This window comes from Varanus komodoensis, unplaced genomic scaffold (genome assembly GCF_004798865.1).
Source record: "Varanus komodoensis strain SLA01 unplaced genomic scaffold, ASM479886v1 scaffold101, whole genome shotgun sequence".
Lineage (NCBI taxonomy): Eukaryota > Metazoa > Chordata > Lepidosauria > Squamata > Varanidae > Varanus > Varanus komodoensis.
Genome location: NW_025335275.1, coordinates 701,087 through 724,722, shown reverse-complemented (window position 1 = coordinate 724,722; position 23,636 = coordinate 701,087). Strand labels below are relative to the sequence as shown.

The following is a 23,636-nucleotide window of genomic DNA, read 5'->3' as shown; positions in this document are numbered from 1 at the left end:
GTCTATGCCCCAACCACTGGTGCTGAAGAGGCTGAAGTTGACTGGTTCTATGAAGCACCTTCTAGAACACCTTCTAGAATTAACACCAAAAAATGATGTCCTTATCATCATGGGGGATTGGAATGCTGCAGTAGGAAGCCAAAAGATAACCAGAATAATAGGGGATGGTGGAGGACAGGAGGGCCTGAAGGAATGTTGTCCATGGGGTCATGATGGGTTGAGCAGGGCTTTGTGACTAAACAACATTGTTATATTTTATTGTTTTATGTTTTGTTGTTAACCACCGATTAAGGAAACAGCTCAGGGAGCCCTGTGGGGTGATGGCAGTATAGAAATGTCACAATAATTATAATAATTATAATAGAATTAAGTTACAGGAAGCTAGATTCCTACTGGATATCACAAAAAAATCCTGCCTGTTAGAGGAGGATGGCAGTGGAACTAATTACGTAGGGATGTCATGGGCTATCTCATAGTGGAGACATTCAAAAGGCAGTTGGACAGCCATCTATCAGGGATGCTTTAACTTGGAGTCCTGCACTGAGCAACGGGGTTCAACTTGATGGCCTTACAGACCCTTCCAGATCTGTTATTCTATGAAATTGTGGAATTCAGATGGTCTTTCTCTTGACACATAAGACTGTTGTTCTAATATGGGTATACTAGAATGCCCTGAATGCAAAAATGGTCACAAACAAAGGTCATGCATTTGGTGAATACTCCATAAGTTGTGAAAAGGCCAAAGAGGAAAACTGGAGTCCTCCTATTCTATGGAAAAACAAAGAAAGTGCTGGGTCTGTCATTGTCTCTTAGATAATACAAGTTCCTGCCAAGGCTATCACAATGGTGCTGAAGAGGAACTGAGGAAATGAGTGGGAGCCTACTACTGGCAAGTAGGCTAGGCTGGTTGGGTTCCCCCCAGGTTCCACAACTTTGGAAGATTTGTGCATGCGCAGCACCCATGAAGGAAACTGCCGAACTCAGTTTAAAAGTGCACTCCTTTCCACTTTTAGATTAGACACAAAAAGTCCCAATATACATAGGATCGTACTGTTACAATGCAAGTATGCATACAGTACAGGATTGTACTGTACGCATAGTGAAACCCCATTGAGTTCAATAACATTTACTCCCAAGTAATGTATGAAGGTAAAACTGCCCACATCCAGGTTTTCCCTACTATTTTAACTTATGTGGGAAGGAAGAGGCACCAAGACCAAGTTGGTTAGCTTGTTAATTCTGGGGCAGGAGTTCAAACTGTTTAGCTGTTAAACTAATGTATTTGTCCACTGACTTGCTCCACAAGATTTTGTATCCAATTTGAAGCAGCAATGAAGAAACACCGCAATGAAGAAATAAAACACTCATCATTTTCAAGCAGCATTTATTCCCCATGGCTAGCTAAGTCTAGAAGTACATACCAGCAACCAAAAAGAAAAGAGGAAATTTATAACAGTTCTTTTTACTTTGTTCCACTATCTTTGAGGAAGACAGAATGCTACAGCCAAACTACACTACTAGTATAGCTGCCCTTGATTCTCCCTTTTTACTTGCTGGGTTTGCTGCTCTGTCAGAACAACAGGCTTGTACTTCTCCTCAAAAAGTTTCTCATTGGCTTCTGAGTGCAGGTTATGGAAAGAAACTGTCCTGAGATGCTCTGGTAGATGTTGAAACTCCTCATCATTAATGTCTGAATCTTGCATTTTGGTGTGCAAAACCCACCAGCGCCCCCAGAAGCCGACATCCAGGACCTGGCTGGGAAAGTCTGTCCAGCATGGTTTCAAGTACTTGCAGTGCACTTGGTAAAGGTCCACTCCTACATCGAAAGGAGCCTCGTAGACCAGGGAGAAAAAGAATAGACTCTGGAAGCGCAGCTGACCCCGATTTCTCAGCTTCATGAGTCGCTGAACGTGCCCTTCCGAGCTGGCGCTGCGGGTCCACGGCGAGAGGAGGAGAAGGGTGCCCGAGGCTTCCAGGAGGCTGGTCTCGAAGGACTCTTCGCACGGACTGTGAAGGCTGCAGCCCACCGCTCCGGCCAGCAGCGAGATGTAGAGGCCCGCTTTCCCCGGCCGCTGCCTGACACTCTGAGCCACCTCTTTGCAGGCTTCGGCGTAATCGTGCAGGAGGCTTTTCCACCACGAAGCTGAGCCGGGAGGGAGAGCGGGGAAGGTTAAGCGGAGCTCCGCGGGGGTCAAGAGGGTCCTAGGGAAGGAAGAGGGGGGGTACGGGCCTAGAAACAGCGCCCCGTCAAGCAACCCGTCTCTATTCCCAGCGAAGCAGGTGGCATGGAAAAGGCGAGGCCAGCCGCAGCCGGCGGGACCCAACAAGAGGCGCTTGCGGCTGCTTCGCCGAGCTTCCCCGCGCTCTCACCCTCGCCACTCACCTAGTCGGCCGGTGCGGAGGCGGCCCGACAAGAGCCGCTTCTTTTCAGTGTGGCCCAAGCCCGGAGGCTCCGTCATCACGAATCTGGCCGAGAAAACACTTCCAGCCGGACGAATGAACAGGAGGGACCACGCGGAGCGGGGTGACCGGAAGAGAGGCCTGATGACGACACTTTCGTAGAGATAGAATAGGAAGAGTAATACACTCTTTCTAGTCCTTGTTCCTTCTCAGCCTGGGAATGAAGAACCAGCGCGTCTCTACGAAAGTAAATGGGACCTGAAGCATTTGCGTTTCGTTGAGGGATTGTGGAGGTCTGTAAACGACCTTTCGTGCAATCTGAGCTGTGTTTTGCACGGGGATTTAAAAAATTATTCTTTGCTGAAATTCCAAAGAAGCTTCCCCGAACAAGGTGATAAAGAGAGGGCGAGGAACCGGTATCCAAACATTTTTAAACACAATTTAACAAATCTGAGGGCTGTCGTGTATCAGACACATATGACTGTATAAGTTAATAACGCTGGATCACGTTGCGGTGCTTTTCCTGTCAGCTGCACTTCTAGCCTACATTGCAAGGTTGCCATAAGCGACGATTTCTCTACCCCTGCTACGTGGGTAAGATTCTGAACGACAGCGTTTTAAACCAGTTTACGACAGCTGGATGCAGCCTGCAGGATGGGAACGACAACACTATACCACGTATTCCTCATATGAATTATGATGGGAAGGGCTATATTTGCACTGTGGATTATACCTGTGTTTGCAACCATTTTTAAAAGTTTCGAAAGCTAGCAAGCAACGTGTCCCCTCCGAGCCCCCAATGACCTGAGTTAGAGAGAAGGTGCCTGGATCCTTTTTGCTTCTACCCGTTTGTATTTTGGAAGGAGGGGAGGAAGAATACATTGCTGTACAACTAAAGTTCTAGATTTTCTCAGTGTTACCTGAGCAACTACAACCACTTTCTTTTTGCAGGTGCAGCTTGGGTGGGAGAAGTACCCCGGCAAATTCGTTCTGAAACTGTCCATCTAAGTTACATCTGTGAGCACTGCATGTGCCTTTGAAAAACCCTCTTTTGGAGGGCCCTGGCAGAGGAGTAGTTTTGGGAGCCTTAGTGGCAGCTGCTGTTGTCATTCATAAAACTACTGTACTCCTTTTGCTTGCCATCCTTCTAAAGTACCTAAGAAAGCATTCTTACAGCGGGCTGCTTGGAATAAGGGGGCGCCCAAGCAAGGGGCATCTGGTTCCCCCGGGACAGGGTGCCAGGACGATGTCCAAGATGGTGTCTAGGTGGTTGGGTGGTGTCCAGTCCACAAAGTCTCTGTTGCTGTTGTTAGTCGCAAAATCATGTGTGACCCATCACAACCCCATGGACAACATTCCTCCAGGCCTTCCTGTCCTCCACCATCCCCCGGAGCCCACTTAAGCTCACACCAACTGCCCCAGTGACTCCATCTAGCCACCTCATCCTCTGCCGTCCCCTTCTTCTTTTGCCATCTATTGTTCCCAGCATTAGGCTCTTCTCCAGGGAGTCCTTCCTTCTCATTAGGTGGCCAAAGTATTTGAGTTTCACCTTCAGGATCTGGCCTTCTAAAGAGCAGTCAGGGTTGATCTCCTCTAGGACTGACCTGTTTGATCACCTTGCAGTCCAAGGAACTCACAGGAGTCTCCTCCAGCACCACAATTCAGAGGACTCAGTTCTTCGGTGCACAGCCTTCCTTATGGTTCAGCTTTCACAGCCATACATTGCAACTGGAAAAACCATAGCCTTGACTATACAAACTTTTGTTGGCAGAGTGATGTCTCTGCTTTTTAGTATGCTGTCTAGATTTGCCATAGCTCTCCTCCCCAGGAGCAAACGTCTTTTAATTTCTTGGGTACAGTCCCCATCTGCTCTGATCTTGGAGCCCAGGAAAATAAAATCTGTCACTACCTCCATTTCTTCCCCATCTATTTGTCAGGAAGTGAGAGGACTGAATGCCATGATTTTTAAGAAAACTAAGATCATGGCATTCAGTTGAGCTTCAAGCCAACTTTTGCACTCTCCTCCTTCACTCGCATCAAGAGGCTCTTTAGTTCCTCTTCACTTTCTGCCATTAGAGTGGTATCACCTACATATCTGAGGTTGTTGATATTTCTCCCAGCAATCTTAATTCCAACTGGTGATTCATCTAGCCCCACCTTTCTCATGATGTGCTCTGCATATAAGTTAAATAGGCAGGCGACAGTATACAGTCTTGCCAAACAACTTTCTCAATTTTGAACCAATCAGTGGTTCTGTGTCCAGTTCTCACTGTTGCTTCTTGACTCACATATAGGTTTCTCAAGAGACAAATAAGATGGTCAGTACTCCCATCTCTTTAAGAACCTGCCACAGTTGGTTGTGATCCACACAATCAAAGGCTTTAGCATAGTCAATGAAGCAGAAGTAGCTGTTTTTCTGGAACTCCCTAGCTTTCTCCTTGATCCAGTGTATGTTGGCAATTTGATCTCTAGTTCCTCTATCTCTTCAAAATCCTGCCTGTACTTCTGGTAGTTCTCGGTCCACATACTGCTGGAGCCCAGCTTGTAGGATTTTGAGCATAACTTTGCTAGCATGTGAAATGAGTGCAATGGTGCGGTAGTTTGAACATTCCTTGGCATTACCCTTCTTTGGGATCGGAATGTAAACTGACCTTTTCCAATCCTGTGACCACTGTTGAGTTTTCCAAATTTGCTGGCATATTGAGTGTAGCACTTTTACTGGATCATGTTTTAAGATTTTTTATAGCTCAGCTGGAGTGCTGTCACCTCCACTAGCTTTGTTGTTGCTCAGACTTCCTAAGGTCCATTTGACTTCACATTCCAGGATTTCTGACTCGAGGTCAGTGACTACCCCATCGTTGTTACCAGGGACATTAATCTCTTTCTTGTATAGTTCTGTGTAATCTTGCCGCCTCTTCTTAATCTCTTCTGCCTCTGTTAGGTCCTTGCCATTTTGTTTTCCATTTCTTTACACTGTTCATTTAAGAAGGCATTCTTATCTCTTCTAGCTATTCTCTGGAATTCTGCATTCAGTTGGGTGTATCTTTCTCTTTCTCCCTTGCCTTTCGCTTCCCTTCTTTCCTCAGCTATTTGTAAAGCTTCCTCAGACAGCCATTTTGCTTTCTTGCATTTCTTTTTCTTTGGGACGGTTTTAGTTGCTTCCTCTTGTACAATGTTGCAAACCTCCATCCATAGTTCTTCAGGCGCTCTGTCTATCAGATCGAATTCCTTAAATCTATTTGTCACCTCTACTGTATATTCATCAGGGATATGATTTAGGTCATACCTGAGTGGTCTAGTGCTTTTCCCTAATTTCTTCAATTTAAGCCTAAATTTTGCAATGAGTAGCTCATGATCTGAGGCACAGTCAGCTCTTGGTGTTGTTTTTACTGACTGTATAGAGCTTCTCCATCTTTGGCTGCAGAGCACATAGTCAATCTGATTTCTGTGTTGACCGTCTGGTGATGTCCATGTGTACAGTCATCTCTTGGGTTGTTGGAAAAGAGTGTTTGCTATGACCATCCTATTCTCTTGACAAAATTCTACCAGCCTGTGCCCTGCTTCATTTTGTACTCCAAAGTCAAACTTGCTTGTTATTCCGGTTATCTTTTGTCTTCCTACTTGAGCATTCCAATCCCCCATGATGATAAGGACATCATTTTTGGTGTTAATTCTAGAAGGTGTTGTAGGCCTTTATAGAACTGGTCAACTTCAGCCTCTTCAGCAGCAGTGGTTGGTGCATAGACTTGGACTACTGTGATGTTGAATGGTTTGCCTTGGATTCAAACCGAGATCATTCTGTCATTTTGAAGATTGTATCCCAGTACTGCTTTTCCTACTCTTTTATTGACTATGAAGGCTGCTCCATTTCTTCTGAGGGATTCTTGCCCACAGTAGTATACCTGATGGTCATTTGAATTAAATTCTCCCATTCCTGTCCATTTTAGTTTACTGATTCCTAAGATGTCGATGTTCAGTCTTGTCATCTCTTGTGGATCACATCTAGCTTGCTTTGATTCATGGATCTTACACTCCAGGTTCATATGGTGTATAGATCTTTGCCGCATCGGACTTTCCTTTCACCACCAGATACATTTGCAACTGAGTGTCCTTTCAGCTTTGGCCCAGTTGCTTCATTCTTTCTGGCGCTACTAGTACTAGCCCTCCGTTCTTCCCCAGTAGCATATTGGACACCTTCCGATCTGCGGGGCTCATCTTTCAGTGTCATATCTTTTTGCCTTTTGGTACTATCCATGGGGTTTTCATGGCAAAGATACTGGAGTGGGTTGCCATTTCCTTCTCCAGTGGATCACGTTTTGTCAGAGCTCTCTGCTATGACCTGTCCGTCTTGGATGGCCCTGCGTGGCATTGCTCATAGCTTCATTGAGCTACGCAAGCCCCTTCACCACGACAAGACAGTGATCCATGAAGGAGACAAAGTCTCTGAGCATCTGCCAAGTGCCTTTCCAGAACCTTTGAGTAGCCTCAGTGCATCCCGAAGACAATATGATGCAAGAGTCTGCTGTGCAGAAGCAGAGTAAGTCTCTTCTGTGCCTGAGGGCAGGGCAGGAATAGGGTGGCTGTGGGAGGAAAGTCTTGTGGCATTGTTTACCATGGGATTAGGTGAGAGGAAGGGGGAACTCCCTCCGAAGCAAAGCTGGCATTAAAAGTAACCTCTACCATGCAGCACGGTTTCTTTCCATTCTAGGATAATGCAGCTACATCATGGCTGCTCTGGATGAGCTCAAGTTTCATGATAAGTGCTTTCTTTTTCTGGGTTGTGGGCATAGGTACACTTTTGATAGTGGGTAGGTGATTTGTTGCTGTACAGCTGCTTTCTACTATACCTGTCATAGTGGTCAGACTGGGAGTTGTAGCCCAAAATATCTGGAGGGTACTGATTTGCCTAACTTGTAGGCATCCTCATGATCAAAGCTCTATGAATGTAGTCTCTGATGTTCCTACTAGTTTTTCTGTTTCACCTGAGATTTACACCACCAGAATTGCCAACTGACCATTCTACTTCATAAAGTACATTGTTAAGCACTTGGCTATAGAAGTAAAGATTGGCCATTTGGCAAAAGGAAGTCAACAGGTCTTACTGTATAAGTCTATGCATAACTGCTCAGAAGTAAGACTACAGGCCTAAACACACTCAGTTAGGCACTTTTTGGAATGCTGAGGGAGAGTTGTGGGTGCTGTCACTCAATTACTGCCCAGGGATGCCCCTCAGAGTTGGCATGGGCCAATAAAGCTATTGGGTCCAAGCCCCCACTTACTGGTTAATGCAGGACTTAGTTATAGCACCCCTGACAAATGCATCCAGATGCATCTTTAATACCTCCAGTGTAGGAGAGCCCATGACCTCCCTACGTTATTGGTTTCATTGCCATACTGCTCTAACAGTCAGTAAATTTTTCCTCATGTCCATCTGGAATCTGACTTCCTGTAACTTCAGCTCATTATTTCATGTCTTGAACTCTGGGATGATCAAGAAGAGATCTTAGCCTTCCTCTTTGTGAGAGTCTTCCAAAAACTTGAGGAGTGCTATCATATCACCCTTCAGTCTTCTCTTCTGAAGACTAATTATGCCCAATTCTTTCACTCTCTTCTCATAGGGCTTTGTTTCCAGTCCCCTGTTGCACTCCTCTGAACTTTTTCCAGTGGTGTCAAGAACTGAGGAGGCCTAACTCATCCTGAGCAGATGCAGTTGCCATGTTAGGGTCGTTCTTTGTTTTGATACTGCTTATGCTTGTTACTTCTCCTTTCATTTAGAATGAAGAAGTAGTAGCACTAGTAGAAGTCCCTCCCTACTTTTGAAAAGCACTGTTCCATTCAGCCTTAGGGCTTCTAGAATGTAGTCTTTTTTCATTGCTGTGTCCTGATGGCCTGGTGTTTTCCAAATCAAATCTGCAATAATCAAATCTGCAAAAGTCCATGCAGAATCTGATGAGGCCATGGATTCTCTGGCAGCAAATCAGATGCCTCCACTCTTAGCATGAATGAGTGGCAAAGTCACACTGCCCTGGATTTGGTCTCCAGCTATAATGAGGAGCATTAGCCAGAGGAAGAAGATAAAACTGAGGTAGGACTGTTCCACAGCTTGATGAATAATCACTTGGATAAGTGGCTGCTTTGAGGAGCAAGATACAGGTGGGATGGAGACATTATGGAAACGTTATCCCAGCCTAGAAACTACTTGCTGTAGACCTGGAAAAGAATGAGGAAGAGATGATGGGATATCAGATGGACTTCAGGGAGGAGAGAAAGTATATAAGAAGCTGGGTCAGGCAAGATGCTGTCGTCTTTAGGTGCTACTGTCAGTTGCTGAAATTCAGGGTAGATGCTCTGTTATGGGAAGAAGAGATATATTTCACTAGATTTCTAACTTTGAACCCCAAACAGGTCTAAAAATGACCATGTAGCAACAGTGTGGTCTATTAGCTAGAATGTGGACTTTAAACTAGTTCTGTCTTGCACCTGCTGTGAGCTTGCTGGGTGACCTTTGGCAAATCATGTTGCTTTTCTAATTTAGCGCATGGGAGTTACCTGTCCATGGCTTCCTGTAGTCCCTAGGGTGGACAATAGGAAGCTCTGAAATCTTGAGTTCTTTAGGAATTTTTTTGCTGATATATTTTCTACTTATCAGGTACTGGACAGAATAAAATGGTCACTGCTTCCACTGGGAAGAATTTTATATGGCACAACTTGCAGAACACGCCTAACCCATATAGTGAGTAGAGAGAGGTCCTTCATTAAGCAGAACACTGACTCCTGCTTCAAAGGCTCGATTTACTTTCAGCTACAACTTAGCAAGACAGACCCTGCAATGTACCTTGCTCTCATACCAGGAGGCAGCTCGGCACCCTGAGCTGCCAGGAGCAAGAACAACGAAGTTTCTGAATACATTTCCATCACCTTTATTCATGCTAGTGTCAAGGCTGGTAAGCCTCTATACCATGGGTCCCTCAAACTACGGCCCGCAGGACAGATCCGGCCCGCCATGCCCATTTATCCGGCTCGTGCTGCCACCTGCGCGCCCACGCACCGCTGCCTCACCGCGTGGGCGGGAGGTGGTGGCTTGCTCACTCAGAGATAGTTTTGGACTTGTTGGGAGATCTCAGAAAGCGAGCCACCGCTGCCGCTGCCTGCCTCCCCGCACCTCCCCTGTGCGTGTACTCGCCACTGCCTTGCAGTGCAGGCGGGGAGGCGGTAGCTTGCTTGCTTGCTTGCTTGCTTGCTTGCTTGCTTGCTTGCTTGCTTGCTTGGAGATCTCTGAGCGAGCCGCTACCACAGGCACCCAACGCCGCCTCGTGCGCGCCCAACAATGACTCACCGGCTCACGCGCCCAGGCCCTCCCTCCTCCCTGGTCCCTGCTGGTCGCTGTTGCCTTTCAACTGGTCCCCTATTGAAAAAGTATGAGGACCCCTGCTCTATACCATGGAGGCCTGCCTCCTTGGGGAAAAACGTATGCCCCTCTTTTTGGTAATACCTTTTCTGATATTATACTTGTGCCCTGCACATGACCCTTCTCAATACGTGCTACCTTGGTCTTCACACTGGCTATCAGTGAAAACTTCCAACTGCCTAGAGCAAATGAATAGCCCCTCCTTCCACTACAGACCCCAATACCAAAAAGGTGAGGTTTGTCATGAAAAAGTATGAAAAGGGGTGTTACGTGGTGGGTGTAAAAGCAGCTCAAGTCTTTTTCACATACGCAGTTAGGGGCACAGGATCCCCACAAAAGTGGAAAACCACAAATATCTCTAGCCCACACAAACCTTAACTCTTAAACTCAACCAGTTGCTAGGTGCCAGCCAAAGTGGAATGCTGGCCTGACGTGTCCCCAGGAGGGAAGACGTCTGAATGACACCTGCTGCAGGAAGCCAGGAAGGGCCTGGCTCATGTCCAAAGTCACTGTCACCCCCCCCCCCACCACTCCCTGGCAGGGGGAGCAGGCACCTCTTTCGGTCACAGCTTGCATCCAGCCCTGCTTCATTCCCCAGCCAACCAAAACAACTGCCATTTCATTATCAATGGCAAACTTGCAAATAATCAAATCTGCAAAAGTGAAACCTGTGAAAGTTGAAGTCCAACTGTATTGTGGCCACAGCAGGCATGGACAAGATCATGATGTGTGCAGGGGGAATAAGCTGGTAGTTTTCTGCTTAATGGGCTGATGCAGTAAGCAGAGCAATACTGACCCTATCATGCTGGGCTGTATGACAGGCATGATTTGGAAAACAAACAGAACTTCCCAGTTATTGCTGCTACCATTGTTATATTTCACTTTCCTTGGAGTTGGGACAGAGGACTAAGCTTGAAAGCATACATTTTGAAAGTTTGTATTTTACAGTGCTACTAGTCCTAGAGGCTGTGGAAGCTTGTGGTGGTATTTTTGTTGGTAGAATCTGGCAGTTGCTGCTACTCAGAATGGTATTGACATAGTGGGGGCTGCCTTTCTCCGCCTCCTGCAGTCACTATTGCAGTAATAGCTATCTACTGCTCTACCTGGCTGGTGCCTGTTGCCCTGTGGGGTTATCTGCAGTAGCGGAAGGGGCCCCCACTTCAACGTAGACTCCCACACCTTCCTGGAGATAGTGTGCATCTATGTCTACTAAATGTTTTTGTACTTCCCAACTGCAGTGAGTAGACTAACAGGGTGGCAGGGAAGGGGGTGGTGGGTTCTTATTTGTGTTTCTCTTCCAAATTAGAATTAAGCTTTCTAGTACCAAGTATTCAAACCTTGATTTTCATATTGCCCTTCAGTACCTCCCATTTTGCATAGGTGGATTTTCATACAAAAACTATGAATTCCTGAGAGTTGTTGCTTGCTGAGGACCTGGTCTTAAAATGCTTTATGCAATTTCTCCATACCAAATAACTTATTCCCTACCACTTCTGTTCACAGATCCTGTGGATGATTCCAATATAATGGCTCTAGTGACTGCTGATTGTATCTTGCCATGGGTATATCTGGTTCAGTTCTGGTCCTTACCTTCTGACCAGTTGTCTGTCCAGACTCCAAGGCAGCTGCTTGTGCCATAATGGCTGTGATTATTACACTCCACATCCTTTTGGCAATTGCCTGCAAGGTAAGTGTCCTACCTGCAAACATTGATTGTTCCTTCTGATAGCAATTCAGTCAGGGCAGCATTGCTTGCCCTATTTCACTATCAGGGAGGATCCTGGGGGCGCACTCCCCCTTCCAATTGGGATAGTAAGTTATGTACTAAGAACAATCCTCATTTATTCCAATTGGTGAGATTAGAGGTCCCCTCCCTCGTACCTTTTAGTGAGTAAGATCTCACCCAAAACCCTGCAGGCTCAACCCTGATGATCTAAACCCAAGTGGCTCTGGATTAATTCTGTACTGCCTGTAAAAGTGACCATTCAAATTAGAATTGAGAATCTATTTCGGACTGTTTTCCTCCAAATACATCTCTGGTGTATCATTGATACTTGCTTTGTTCATTATTGGTGTCAAAATGTACTGGGATGTTAACATGGAAATTACACTGATAGATGTTTTAAAACAAGAATTTATCTGTGCATATATAAGGAGTCAGACAAAAATGTGATATGCAGTGTTTATGTCTGTAGGCAAATTTGTTCCTGATATTTTGGCCTACAGCTCCTATGGTCCCAGACACTGGCTATAATAGCTGTAGCTTATGAAAGTTGAATTCTAAAGCCTTTCAGAAGCAAGACTGAATAGGCATCTCCATAAAATGGGAAATTGTTAATACTTCTAGAAGTGAGCAAGGTACAGAATTGTGGACAGAGCTTGGATCCAGTCATTATTTCAGTGGTTTAGACCTGAACACAGAATGGGAACTAGATGCCCAAGCCTGTTCCTGGGTCTTAATATGAACATCTATTCTGCCATTTCAATCTTCATTTTGTTTCTAGATGAGGTACTCAATTTGGGAAGTGTGATTTTGAACTTTTTTTGTATCCAGACTTTATTGTAAGCCAAAGTATTTTTTGAAACAGTGGCCACTTAGGGTTTAAGATTTAAGAGGGAGGGGGAAGGAAGGCCTAAATGGTCCCTGCTTCATCTCCAACCAATTTAATTTTATCTTCTTGAAGTTGCATTTCTTCCAGAAATCAAACACTGCTGCTCCTACTGTTGCCCCCACATAAGCAGTCCATCACACCAGAAGCAAAACTCTCATCTGACTAACATCTCATTGCACCTATGATGGGGAGCTGGTAAGAGCCTCACATAGTCTGCAATGGGTTCTGAAAATACCGCGAGGCTTCGAACATCATTTGGTATAACACCCATTGCTCCCTTGGCCCCATACCTACTGATGGAAATGCAGGAAGCAGGGTACAGCCCTCCCATCAGCATCTCTCCTGCTTACACCAGAAACAAGACTAAAAGCTTGGAAAAGATTAAAGGAAGTTGCAAGGCTTCAAACTACCCAATACTTTGCTTCCTTACAGGCTTTGATTGTGAACGTCTGGCCTTAGAGAATGCCCAAAACCCAGTACATGGCCAGTAAAGCAGAGGCACAGAAAAACTGTGGAAATAGGGAGCCCCTAGTGAGCCAGGCAGTGCTATGTCATTTCAAGGCTGTCATTGCCAGCCAGAGAACAGCAGTGTGGTAGCTGAATTGAGGGGGAAAAACATTCTTCCTTAGGTAAGAGGCCTGGCATGTCAGATCACCAAGTGCTGCTGCCTTTCATGCTGTCATAGCCAGACAGACCTGTGGCAGTAGTATGACTGAAGAAAGGGGATGCATGAAGTAATTGTTTGGTATGCTCCTTCAAGCAAAACTTGATTTTGATAAGGCTGGGTTGGAACTGCATGGAAGTAATGGTGAATATTTAAGATACATTTGTGTACCGTCTGCCATTTGGGATTATCAACAGTAGAGGTCATAGCTTCTCTTGAGTGCATTTTCACAGTGAGGGAGGAAGATCACTAAAAGATTATTTCAGCCATTTGAGTTTATTTTCTATGCAAAGCTAATTTAAATTAAATTATTTGTCTTCTGAGAGAAGACTGGCTCTTTCCTATGTTCCTGCACTGACATATTAGAACATATGACCAGGACTGTGTTCTTGTGCCTCTTCTATCTGTAAGGGGTGGGGGGGACTTTGAAATAATAACAGAAGGCTTCAGGGCAGGAATCTGTAACCAGCTCCAAGAGCTAGAGGCAGCATTTAGCCAGAGATAAAAGTCTCTCAAATGCCCCTCAAAACCAGAAGTGACTATCAAGCAGAAAGAAAATGAGCATTATTCAGTTCCATCCAGACATAGGGTGGGGGAAACCAGCCACTGCAAATAAGTCTTCAAAACCCTCCCAGTTTTATTCAACAGTCACAAAGTCATTGATTAGCCAGACCTAACAATTGGCTGTGTAGACCCTACAATTCATCCACTATGGAGCTTCCCCACAAGTCCCTCCCCTCCTTCCCCCAAATTCAGCCCAGTAAGTCCATGTTGGGAGCCACAGGAAACTGCCTAAGTAAAACACACTTTTTTCCTCCATAAAATGGGTCCCTGCCAAGTCCTTTTAAAAAAGCCAGCTAATGGCTCTTCAAAAGGAAAAAAAGAAAGAAAAATACCATAAATGGTTACAGTTACACATACAAATACTACAAAGGGCTTTCATAAGAGAGGCCAGAACCATCTAGAGTCCCTGGTGGCTACTACAGGGAACAGGCAAGTCTACATACTAAGCCACTTGGCACCCTATACCCACTGCCTGCCCAAGTAAAGAAAGAGGGACTAGAAACAATAGTTGCAACAGTGTAGAGAACAGAGTAGAAAATGAGGCCAGAATAGGACACAGCCATCAAGATGAGCAACAGGAAACTGATACACAAATTGTTCACTTTCAGCCAGCAACCATTTTTGGTACATTCATGTTTTAAATTTTTTTAACCCCTTGATGTTACATCAATATTTTTGAGAGACAGGCAATCATCAGACCTGCTGATAAGATGCTTGTGGCACAACAGTTCATCTCAGATGTTCTTCCAAAGGCCCAAGACCCACAGCAGTAAGATGTTGGCAATTTCCAAACAGCCTGGAGGTATTGGGCTTTACCATTCCCTCCCAGGAGGGGAGGCACCTCTTAAGTCTTAGCAAAGCAAACACTAGCCCAGAGACTGAGAAATCAACATGGATATGAAGGATGTGCTGCTGGATTTTCATCTGTGCCTACTCTACTGCCAGCTGCAGCCCCTTTGCTTAAAATGCTGGGAACTGAACGAAGGCTCAAGTTACTGCTGTTGGACTGCCCAGAGCATGCTAGAGACCCTGTTGCAGTTCTGCTCTACAGTCTGTGCCTAATACTGATCAGTCATGGAAGATTGAAGAATGATACCATTAATGACATGATCGGCTGTAAGACACAGAGCACAGGAATTCAGTCTTAGTTGAGCATGTTGAAGGTTCCAACATTTCATAAAAAAGTATAGAAGTCTGCTATCAAAGAACCACTGAGGTTGTTTCCTATTGTACAAGGATCACAACATCTCTGGTGAGCCTAGTGGGAGGGATAGAAGAAACCCAGAGAAGTGATTGCCAAACTGTTGAGGTGCAGGAGGCAGATGGGCAGGGAGGCATTTTTTTCTTCATTTGGTTTCCTGGTGCTGTCAGTTCAGGCCTGAGGGTCTTTTAGCTCCCATAATGCATTGTGTTGGTGGTGATGGACATGGGAGATGCCATGGAAATAGCTGGACCTCCCATGGTGAACTGACTGTTGACAGGGTAGTGAGCACTTGATGTTCCTGCACTCTGGCCACTAGATGAGCCTACAGAGAAGGAGAGAAAAGTTACTTATTGGCTTTGCGAAAGACTCATTCCAATTTTTCAGCAAAAAAAGCACAGAGTATTCAAATCACCTATGTTTTTTGTTCTAGGGAAAGTTCTAAGGAGGAGCCAAAGCAATTTTAGAATTGGTAAGTCTGAATTTAAATTCAAGACCTCTTTACATTTTAATATGTTGTCTAAAATTTGAAAAATTAATTTCAACACCATGAGGTGTTATATCAGTAAAAGTTACAGGCAAAATGCTGTGGCACTTCAGAAACCAACTGTAGCATAAGAATCTTTAGGTAAGAGCCCTGTCTACTAATCTAGTCTAGACAACACAACAATGCTGTTGTGCTATGGGAATGAGCTACTTCACCAAGGGTGGCTTGCTTTTTCCAAGACTATTCTGGACTATTCTAGGGTTGTGATCCCCTATAAAAATCACTCGCTGAACTTAAAAAGGAGCTGTCAGATGAGTGTCACTGACAGTCGCTTCCAAAGTCACCAAGCAGTGCTTTGGGGGCTCCTCTCAGCAGCTTTTATCTGCCTGCATTGGCACAGAACAGCCATCTTAGCTCACAGCTTGATAGTAAATCTCTCAAGCAGGGAAGGATGGATGGGATCTGCGCCATGCAGAGGGGGCACAGTGGACCTCGGCAACCACCAGCAAGGATGCCTGGAAAGAGGAGCTGCTCATCACTCCATGGTGCTGCCATGTGTTCGGGGCAGCCATGCAGAGTGGATTGAGCACCACTCAAACTCCTGCCTGAAAGTGGGTGCCCAATTCATTTAGTAGCATGACAGTAAGGCAGATCAGGCATCCTTTTGAGGCAGCCTACTGACATCCAGGAGGTGGGAGCCAATTGTTGCTTTCCTGTGTTCAAGGTGGTTCTGAGTGGATTGACCAGCTGGATCAGCTCTCCTATCCTCACTGTGCTTCAGGGTGGGAAGTCCTCTTTACTATACAGGGACAAGAAGAATTGTTTTAAATTCTCCTTTGTCCAGGTAGCTAGCGCAGACAGGGAACTTGCCTTGAAAGCGCAGAGTTCAGCTTCCAGCCTCAACTGGTGCAACATGTGGGGCTGTCCACTACACATTGCCCCTGTCAAAGCTGGAAGTTGAATTCAGTATGCTATAAGGACTCTGACAGCCACTATGAACTGAAATGAGCTAACCACCATGACTGTCAAATACGACACAGTCTATCTCATGGTGTCCTGTGGGATACTGTTTGAAGGACCTAGGGGGAAGGGAAAATTGGGCATTATTATCTACATGTTTGGAATACCAAGTTCAAGCTCAGTTTCAGGAAATCAATGTTACAAATGAAATGCTTGCTACCTCTGCAAACTGCTCAACCCCCTCACCCCACATCCACAAACGCCTTCCCCCTCTCAATTCTAGGAAGGTCCAGGCCAGGTTTACCTTGGACAATCCCTGTGCTCATGATGGATCCCATCCTGGAATGGGTATGATTGACAATCCCAGTGTTGGCTGCTTGGGAAGAAAGAAGAATACTCAGACATGCCGAATCCCTGCACTAGCCTACTTAAGCTTACTGTATAGTAAACTTCCATCACCCCCACAATCTACAAGTATATAGGTATGGTGCCCAAAACTAGCTCAAAAGCAAACCATATGCTAAGGAAAAACCACTCTGATCTCACTCATTCTGTATCTGACTGTTAGCCACTTTGCTGGAATGAAGGACATGATTCTTCAACCATCAGAACCCAAACACCAGTTCAGAGATACTTTGAACTGCAAAACCAGAACTGCCTATGAACCCACCCCAAAATGGTAACCAATTAAAATAAACAGGCACTCCAATGATTCTATGGATGGTGATGATCTCACACAAATCCCAGAAACACAACATTTCCCAAGAAAATGGAGCAGGATATTTTGGGATTGGCAATTCTGTCTTCTGCATCTACCTGGACCCCACAGAATCTCAGAACAAAAAACAAAAGGTTAACTGGGGAGGGAATTTCAAGTGTTTAATTCCAAACATGGATTTATTCACATTAATCATTTCTATCCCACCCTTGTCATCCTTACACTTTAAATATAGAGTGGAAACGTCTTGTGCAGGTACAGGTCTATTGCTTAAGTTTGCTGATTTATCCAGTTAAGCTGATTCTCACATTCTCGCCATATTCCCTAAACGTTCCTTTTTTGGGCAAGAAACAGAAGCAAGGATAGGGCTATGCTGGCAGAAGGAAACATCAATATTTATGGCAGGTAGTTTCCCACAAGGGTAGGGATTAGATTGTATTCTTTACTCCAACTATGTTGCAGAACCTTTTAATGCCTAAAATTGTAGGGCTTTTTTCTATGTATTCTTTAATGGGACTATACCCTTGTTATCCATAAATATAAAAGATTGTCATTTATTCCTTTGAGAAAACAAAAGCATTGCACTAGAGGACACATTTGCAAAGAGGGCAAAGCTCGCTTTCTGCCAGTGTAATCCACCAGGGGATTACATTGCCTCCCACACCCCAATGATCTGAGTAATGTAAAAACCTTCTACATACCAAAGTGATAGGCATTTTATTAGTATGTGAATAATATGGAGACTTCATTTAACTGTTAAGGTTAAATGCCATCAACAGATTGCTTTAATATGTGTCAAATTTTAATAAAGCCACTTACTTTTCTAGAGGCCAGGTGTTACGATTGTTCCTGTTAGAGGTACTCCAAATGAGACACAAATTAACAGGAGCAAGACTTGAACTTCTGGCTTCCAACAATATGAGTGAATCAAACCCATTTGTGCTCAGACAGCTTCATAGATGTAAGACTTGCTCTTGATTGCCTTCAGCGTGGAAGAGACTATGACCCCTCAGCTACTTGGTTCAATTGTCATACTGCTTTAGAGTCAGGAAATTTTTCCTCATGTCTAGCGGGAATCTGGCTCCCTAAAACTTGAGCCCATTATATCACATTCATAAGGATCCTGGCCTTCTTCTGCATGACAGCCTTTCAAGTATTTGAAAAGGGCTATTCTATCGTCCTTCAGTCTTCTCCAAGCTAAAACACACAGTTCTTTCAATCTCTCCTCATAGGACTTTGTTTCCAGTCCCTGGATCATCCTTGTTGCCTTCTTCTGCACCCTTTCCAGTTTGTCTGTATCTTTCTTAAACTGTGGAGCCCAGAATGGGGCACATTATTCAGGATGGAGCCTGACTAGTGCCAAACAGAGGGAAACCAGTATTCACATAATTCAGAAGCTATCTTTCTGTTAATGCAGCCCAAAATAGCATTTGCTTTTTCTGCAGCTGCATCACAATGTTGGCTCATGTTCAGCTTGTGATCTATAAGAATTCCAAGATCCTTGCAGTATTTTTGAGCCAAGTACAGTGGTACCTTGGCTCACAAACTTAATTGGTTCCAGGACTCTGGTTGTGACCCAAATTGGTCGTGACCCAAGTTAAATTTCCCCATAAGGTTCAATGTAAATAAAGTTAATCGTTCCGTAATCATTTTATTTATTCAGAAGAATGTGAAGCAAAGTGACAGAACAACAAAGATCACGGCCATCTCCCCCTCCCCACCCCAAGCACGGCCATCTTCCTGCCCCCCCCCCCAGCACGACTGAGATTGCGCCCGTCATCCCTGCACGCGCCTGTCATCCCGGCTTGCGGGGGGGGGGGAGACGGGCGCGATCGCAGGTACACTGGGAGAGAGAGAGAGAGAGAGAGAGAGACTGGCATGAATGGGGTGTGCTGGGGGAGGGAGAGATGGGCGCAAACTCAGCCATCTCCCCCCCCCCCGCCCCCAGCACGATCGCAGCCATCTCCCCACTTGAGGGGCTGGGGAGATGACCACTATCATGCTGGTTGGGCGGAGGGGAAGATTGCCAAGATTGTGCCCGTCTTTCCTGCAGGAGCACGCCCGTGATCACGCACGTCTTCCCTGCATGAATGCAACTGCGATCGTGGCCATCTCCCCACTTGAGGGTGGGGGGGAGATGGCTGCAATCTTGGTCGCCACCCAATGTGGAGTTTGTGACCCAAGTCAAAATTTTCATGAAATTTTTGTTCACGACCCGATTTGGTTGTGAACCAAGGCATTCATGAGCTAAGGTACCACTGTATTGTCCATCTTGTAATGATGCATTTGGTTTCTTAAGTGCAAAACTTGGCATTTGTCTCTACTGAATTTCATTCTGTTGTTTTCAGCCCAGCATTCCAATCTATCAAGACCATTTTTAATCTTCTGTCTTACAGGGTATTAGCTATTCCATCCGGTTTTGTGTCATCTGCAAATCATGTAATTGTTCTCTGCACCTCCTCATCCAAATCATTAATATAAATGTTGAAGAGTGCTGGTCCTAGCACCAAGCTCTGACATATCCCTGCTTGTTATCTTTCCCCAGTTTGAGAAGGTACCATTGATAAGCACTCCAATTCTGTAACCAATACCTAACAGCTGTTCCATCTAGCATGCTTTTAGCTAATTTGCTAATCGGAATGTCATGGGGCACTTTGCCAAAACCTCTACCAGAGTCAAGACATATTATGTCCACAGCATTCTCACAAACTCACCTAGAGGAATAAGGTTGTTGTGGCCAACATTGGTGCCACCAGCAATCACGCTGCTGAGATCATAGGCTGTAGGCATCCCTGCATCATGGGGTAGAAGGGAAGAGGGTGAGAAACAAGGAAGGTACTAAGACATCCATGCACATCTGGAACTTCAAGAACCCTGTGTGGCCCTTGCAGAGCAGGAGAGGACACTTCATGGAAAGTGCTAGAAGCACAAAAACACCTACAGGCAGATATTATACTGCTCTTCCCAGCACAACTCTTTTCTCAGAAAGGCAGTTTGTTCCCAGGTGAACTTCCCAGAGAAAACAGCAATGGAATTATTTATGCAGAAGCACTCCTGGGCTGATACTGCTGAGAACACAGGTACAAGAGCAGCAAAGGGGCTTCCTCATTTAGTTCCACAGTATCTGGAAGCTCTTTCTTTCTTTCCATGTGTCTGGGTGAATGCACACATGACACAGAAAAGGAAGGAAAGATGGACAAACAGAAGCCTGGAAGAGAAAGCACTTGATAGCAATCTGGGAAATAGCTGATGAAATCTGAATGCTTTCTCAGGAAAGGCCGGCAGCCTTTTGGCATAATCTCAGCAACTGATAGATGCAACATGAAACAACATTTGCCACACTTGAAACACAGAAGGCATTGACTGAATAGTAGAGGAAGAGGGGTTGCATAAGCACTGGCCAACAAGGTAGTCAACTTGTGAAGCATGACAGAAAGAGAACTGGGCATTTCTTCCACCAGTGGCTCTCCAAGTATTTAGTTGCCTAATATCAAAGTTGCACCAGATTGCTGTGCCTCCAAGTCACTGGGGAAGTACATGGGCAGATAATCTCCTAGCTGTTTCTTGCACAGAGTCCCACAGATGTGATCCATTTCTTTATTGCACTTCTGTTTGCTCTTACTCTAAAAAAAACCCAAAGCAATTTACAAGGGGCACTCATTTAAGCAGTTATCCAATTCACATCTTATATTCACCAATACTACAGGATTAATGTTTCTCAGGATCAAAGAGATGGGGCACAACAATGAAGGAGCTGCTGAGGGGGCTACATATAATGATATATTTGGCTTAAGCCACAACTGATAGCAGCAACCTCATATATCTCAAGAATGTATGAGGAGAAGGAAGGAAGGGAACAGACATGGTGCATTACTGTAGAAAGGGTATGGCTCAATCAAGAGACATGAGGTACCCAAATTGTATTCCAATATGGAAAAACATGACAGAGAGATGACAGTAAAATGCAGACACCCGCAAGCACTGTCAGCAACAGGGGCTCCTCAGCCTCAGTGCCCCAATCAACATGAGGAGGAAAGACCACTGCTGCTTGGTAAGAGCTTGAATCTTGTGCCCTCAGGATTCCTGGCTGATCTCCTGACCATTCAAATCACAGGCCCCAAAGTGACCAGGAAGGGGGTAGCCCATCCGTGCAGCCCAGGAGTGAAAGACAAGATGGTACGATACCAGCAACAGCCATTCCTGTGCTCATGTTGTAGGCGCCACCTGTGTTCCACATATTCTCTGAAGGAGATGTGTAGTGTGAGCCTGGTGGGGGTGAAGGAGTTGTCCCTGTGTACCTGCAAGGCAGACACACACACACACACACACACTCAAACAACAGCCTCAAAATCAATACGCTAAGCAGTATAGCCTGAACTGATCCACATTCTGGACAGGGCTAATTTTTAAACACCCTAAAAAGCTGACACAAGAGTGTCTTATGGCTAAAAGATTTATTGTGACTGAAGCTTTTGTAGAATAGAGCTCACTTCTGATAAATGGAGTAGATTACAAGTATAGGAATACAAAGAAAAAACCCTGTAAAATTGTGAGGTGAAGAAGCCATATAGTATGTGACACTTCTATGCAAAGTTCAAATGTGTTTTAAGATCAAACACCATATAAAGAGAAATCCAGATTCAAAGACTGACAAGAAAAAAAATGGAAGATTTGGATGGACAGGCTGTTTTACTTCGGATCACCTTGCTGATGATAATTCTTTCCATTTTCTGGTCTGTATGCTAAATATGAATTGTCGGCCACAGCTGCATGCAGCTGAAAGATTTGTTAGAATCTAGGTTTGGTCTTGATGTTTTTACAAGTTTGGAGCCACTTGTGTTACTGGAAGTTCTGACTGAGGTTGAACAGCTACATCAGCCTACAATTCTTGTGTATAAATATTTATTGCCAGTGAATAAATATGATACACAGGGTCCACACAAGAATGGAATAATGACCTGAAGTACCCAATTTTACGTCATCAATGCAGTGCTACATTGTCATCTATTCTGGATGGGGTATCAGATCTTACGTTACATTTAATTCAGCAAAAAATTATATTTTGAGTATACTAGATGCGACAGCATCTTTCTGAGAAGGGCTTAAATTGGACAGTTGTTGGAGATGTAATGCTGTTAATGCTTCTTTTCTGCATATGTTTAGCAACACCCAATGGCAGCTTCCTTCTGGGAGGAGGTAATAATTTGAGTCAATCTTGTAGTGGAATTTTTTTAAATATGTAAGGATATACATGTCTATTTGAATCACCTACTCATCTCTTAGAAGTTAATCCAACATCAACATAAATGGATTGTCCACACCGTTTTGACAGCTGAAATACTAAAATTACACTGTTGGGAAGATAAATGGCCACCTGCCATAATATCTCAGGTGGAAGATTTAATGAAACTTTCCATTTTTGAAAAAGTAGCCTTTTGGCAAAAAATGGGCTTATGTTTTGTAATGCACAATGAAAAATACTTTTTTAAAAGTTGAAGCTACAGTCATGGAAGAAGTACACATGGATTTCAGTAATGAAAACTGACAGGGCCAGGACTAACCTACTACAGGCAGCCCAGAAGAGAAAGAGACAATATATCACTTGTTAACCGTGGTTCATTGCCCGTCCTGGATTATATTTCTAAAGCCCCAGAGAGGCAGAAGCAAGTAGGCTTGTCTCACTTGCAGCCAGCTCCCTAATTCAGCAGTGTTGATGGCTACCTAACCAAGACAACTAAGCTACCTGAACAAGATAACAAACCCAGATGTCAACAGTGGTCCCTACATCCACTCAGGCGGCACTATTACAGAACTTTATAAAAAGCCAGCTGCAATTCTAGGAACTCACTCACATGTTGCCCTTCCACTATCTATCTATTAGGGCAAGCATTTCACACTCTATTTATCTGGAAACCAGAGGGAAGATATTTCAGTCTTTTAGGGCAAACTGCTGACAACACAGAAGTCAACATTCTCTTATCACAGTATTCTCAGCTCTTCAGATGTTTTGAGCTACAACTTTCATAATCTCCGGGCAGCACAATGATTGACCAGAAGAGATGAAGACTCCAGTGAGGAAGAGTCAAGCCTAGCTCCCACATCCACATTGTCTTGCTCTTCCCAGCCAGCTCTGGTTCAGAAGGAATCTTATGAATTTCCACAGCTGAGAAGGATACTTCTCAGCAGCCATCTGCCAGATCAGCATGTTTATTGGGGCACCAATTGATAGTTTAGTTTTAAAGCAAACCACTTCAGTGAATGTTGCATTTTAAAACTTGCTGTTAAAAAGGCTTTATAAAATCATCTACGTACATATAACTTGTATAATTTATTTCACTTTGCAACTTGCTCTTTGGGGAACTGCAAAATTTTGTACTACTTGTGGAAGAAGAAAATGAACTGGGGACATATCATTTCATGCTTTAGCCTCTGTTTTTAAACTGACAGCAGTTAAAGTTCATAGAAATCCCAAATTCCATTTTCAAAGTAGTCATACCCAAATGCTATTTTAACTTCTATCCTCATCATTACAATGGTATCTTGTTCACCATACAAATGTTGTGTTTGCTTCTCCCAAATGTGGTGTACGGAGCCTTGCTTGTTTTCCCCTTTGTCTTAACTG

The 23,636-nt window shown here is 44.5% G+C and overlaps 3 protein-coding genes across 8 annotated transcripts in view; 1 reads left to right on the top strand and 2 right to left on the bottom strand.

Annotated features, from left to right (window-relative positions):
• Positions 1 to 1,367: 1,367 nt before the first annotated feature.
• On the bottom strand, positions 1,368 to 2,507 carry TIMM29 (translocase of inner mitochondrial membrane 29). Its single transcript, XM_044419310.1, has 2 exons — positions 2,384 to 2,507; positions 1,368 to 2,143 (listed from the first exon to the last, which is right to left on the bottom strand). The coding sequence occupies exons 1-2, from the start codon at positions 2,457 to 2,459 to the stop codon at positions 1,518 to 1,520; spliced, it is 702 nt and encodes a 233-aa protein (XP_044275245.1). The 5' UTR covers positions 2,460 to 2,507; the 3' UTR covers positions 1,368 to 1,517.
• Positions 2,508 to 2,620: 113 nt separating this feature from the next.
• Positions 2,621 to 12,546, top strand: YIPF2 (Yip1 domain family member 2). The gene is given in 10 exon segments (XM_044419334.1): positions 2,621 to 2,647; positions 9,008 to 9,080; positions 9,083 to 9,135; positions 9,927 to 9,976; positions 9,978 to 10,039; positions 10,878 to 10,957; positions 10,959 to 11,045; positions 11,312 to 11,359; positions 11,361 to 11,495; positions 12,493 to 12,546. Coding segments are annotated over 10 exon segments (669 nt in total).
• A 1,155-nt stretch (positions 12,547 to 13,701) lies between these two features.
• The window catches only part of CARM1 (coactivator associated arginine methyltransferase 1), a 127,496-nt gene continuing 117,561 nt past the window's right edge, over positions 13,702 to 23,636 (bottom strand). For 2 of the 6 annotated variants that reach the window (XM_044419304.1, XM_044419306.1), the window contains 4 exons: positions 21,200 to 21,312; positions 19,729 to 19,806; positions 16,601 to 16,672; positions 13,702 to 15,174 (listed from right to left, as the gene is read on the bottom strand). In XM_044419304.1, the coding sequence (XP_044275239.1) occupies positions 15,038 to 15,174; positions 16,601 to 16,672; positions 19,729 to 19,806; positions 21,200 to 21,312 (400 nt within the window). In that variant the 3' untranslated portion in view covers positions 13,702 to 15,037. Of the gene's footprint in view, positions 15,175 to 16,600; positions 16,693 to 18,547; positions 18,553 to 19,134; positions 19,163 to 19,709; positions 19,807 to 21,199; positions 21,313 to 23,636 lie in introns of all 6 variants that reach the window. The other 4 variants (XM_044419305.1, XM_044419307.1, XM_044419309.1 and 1 more) reach the window with 3 other exon arrangements.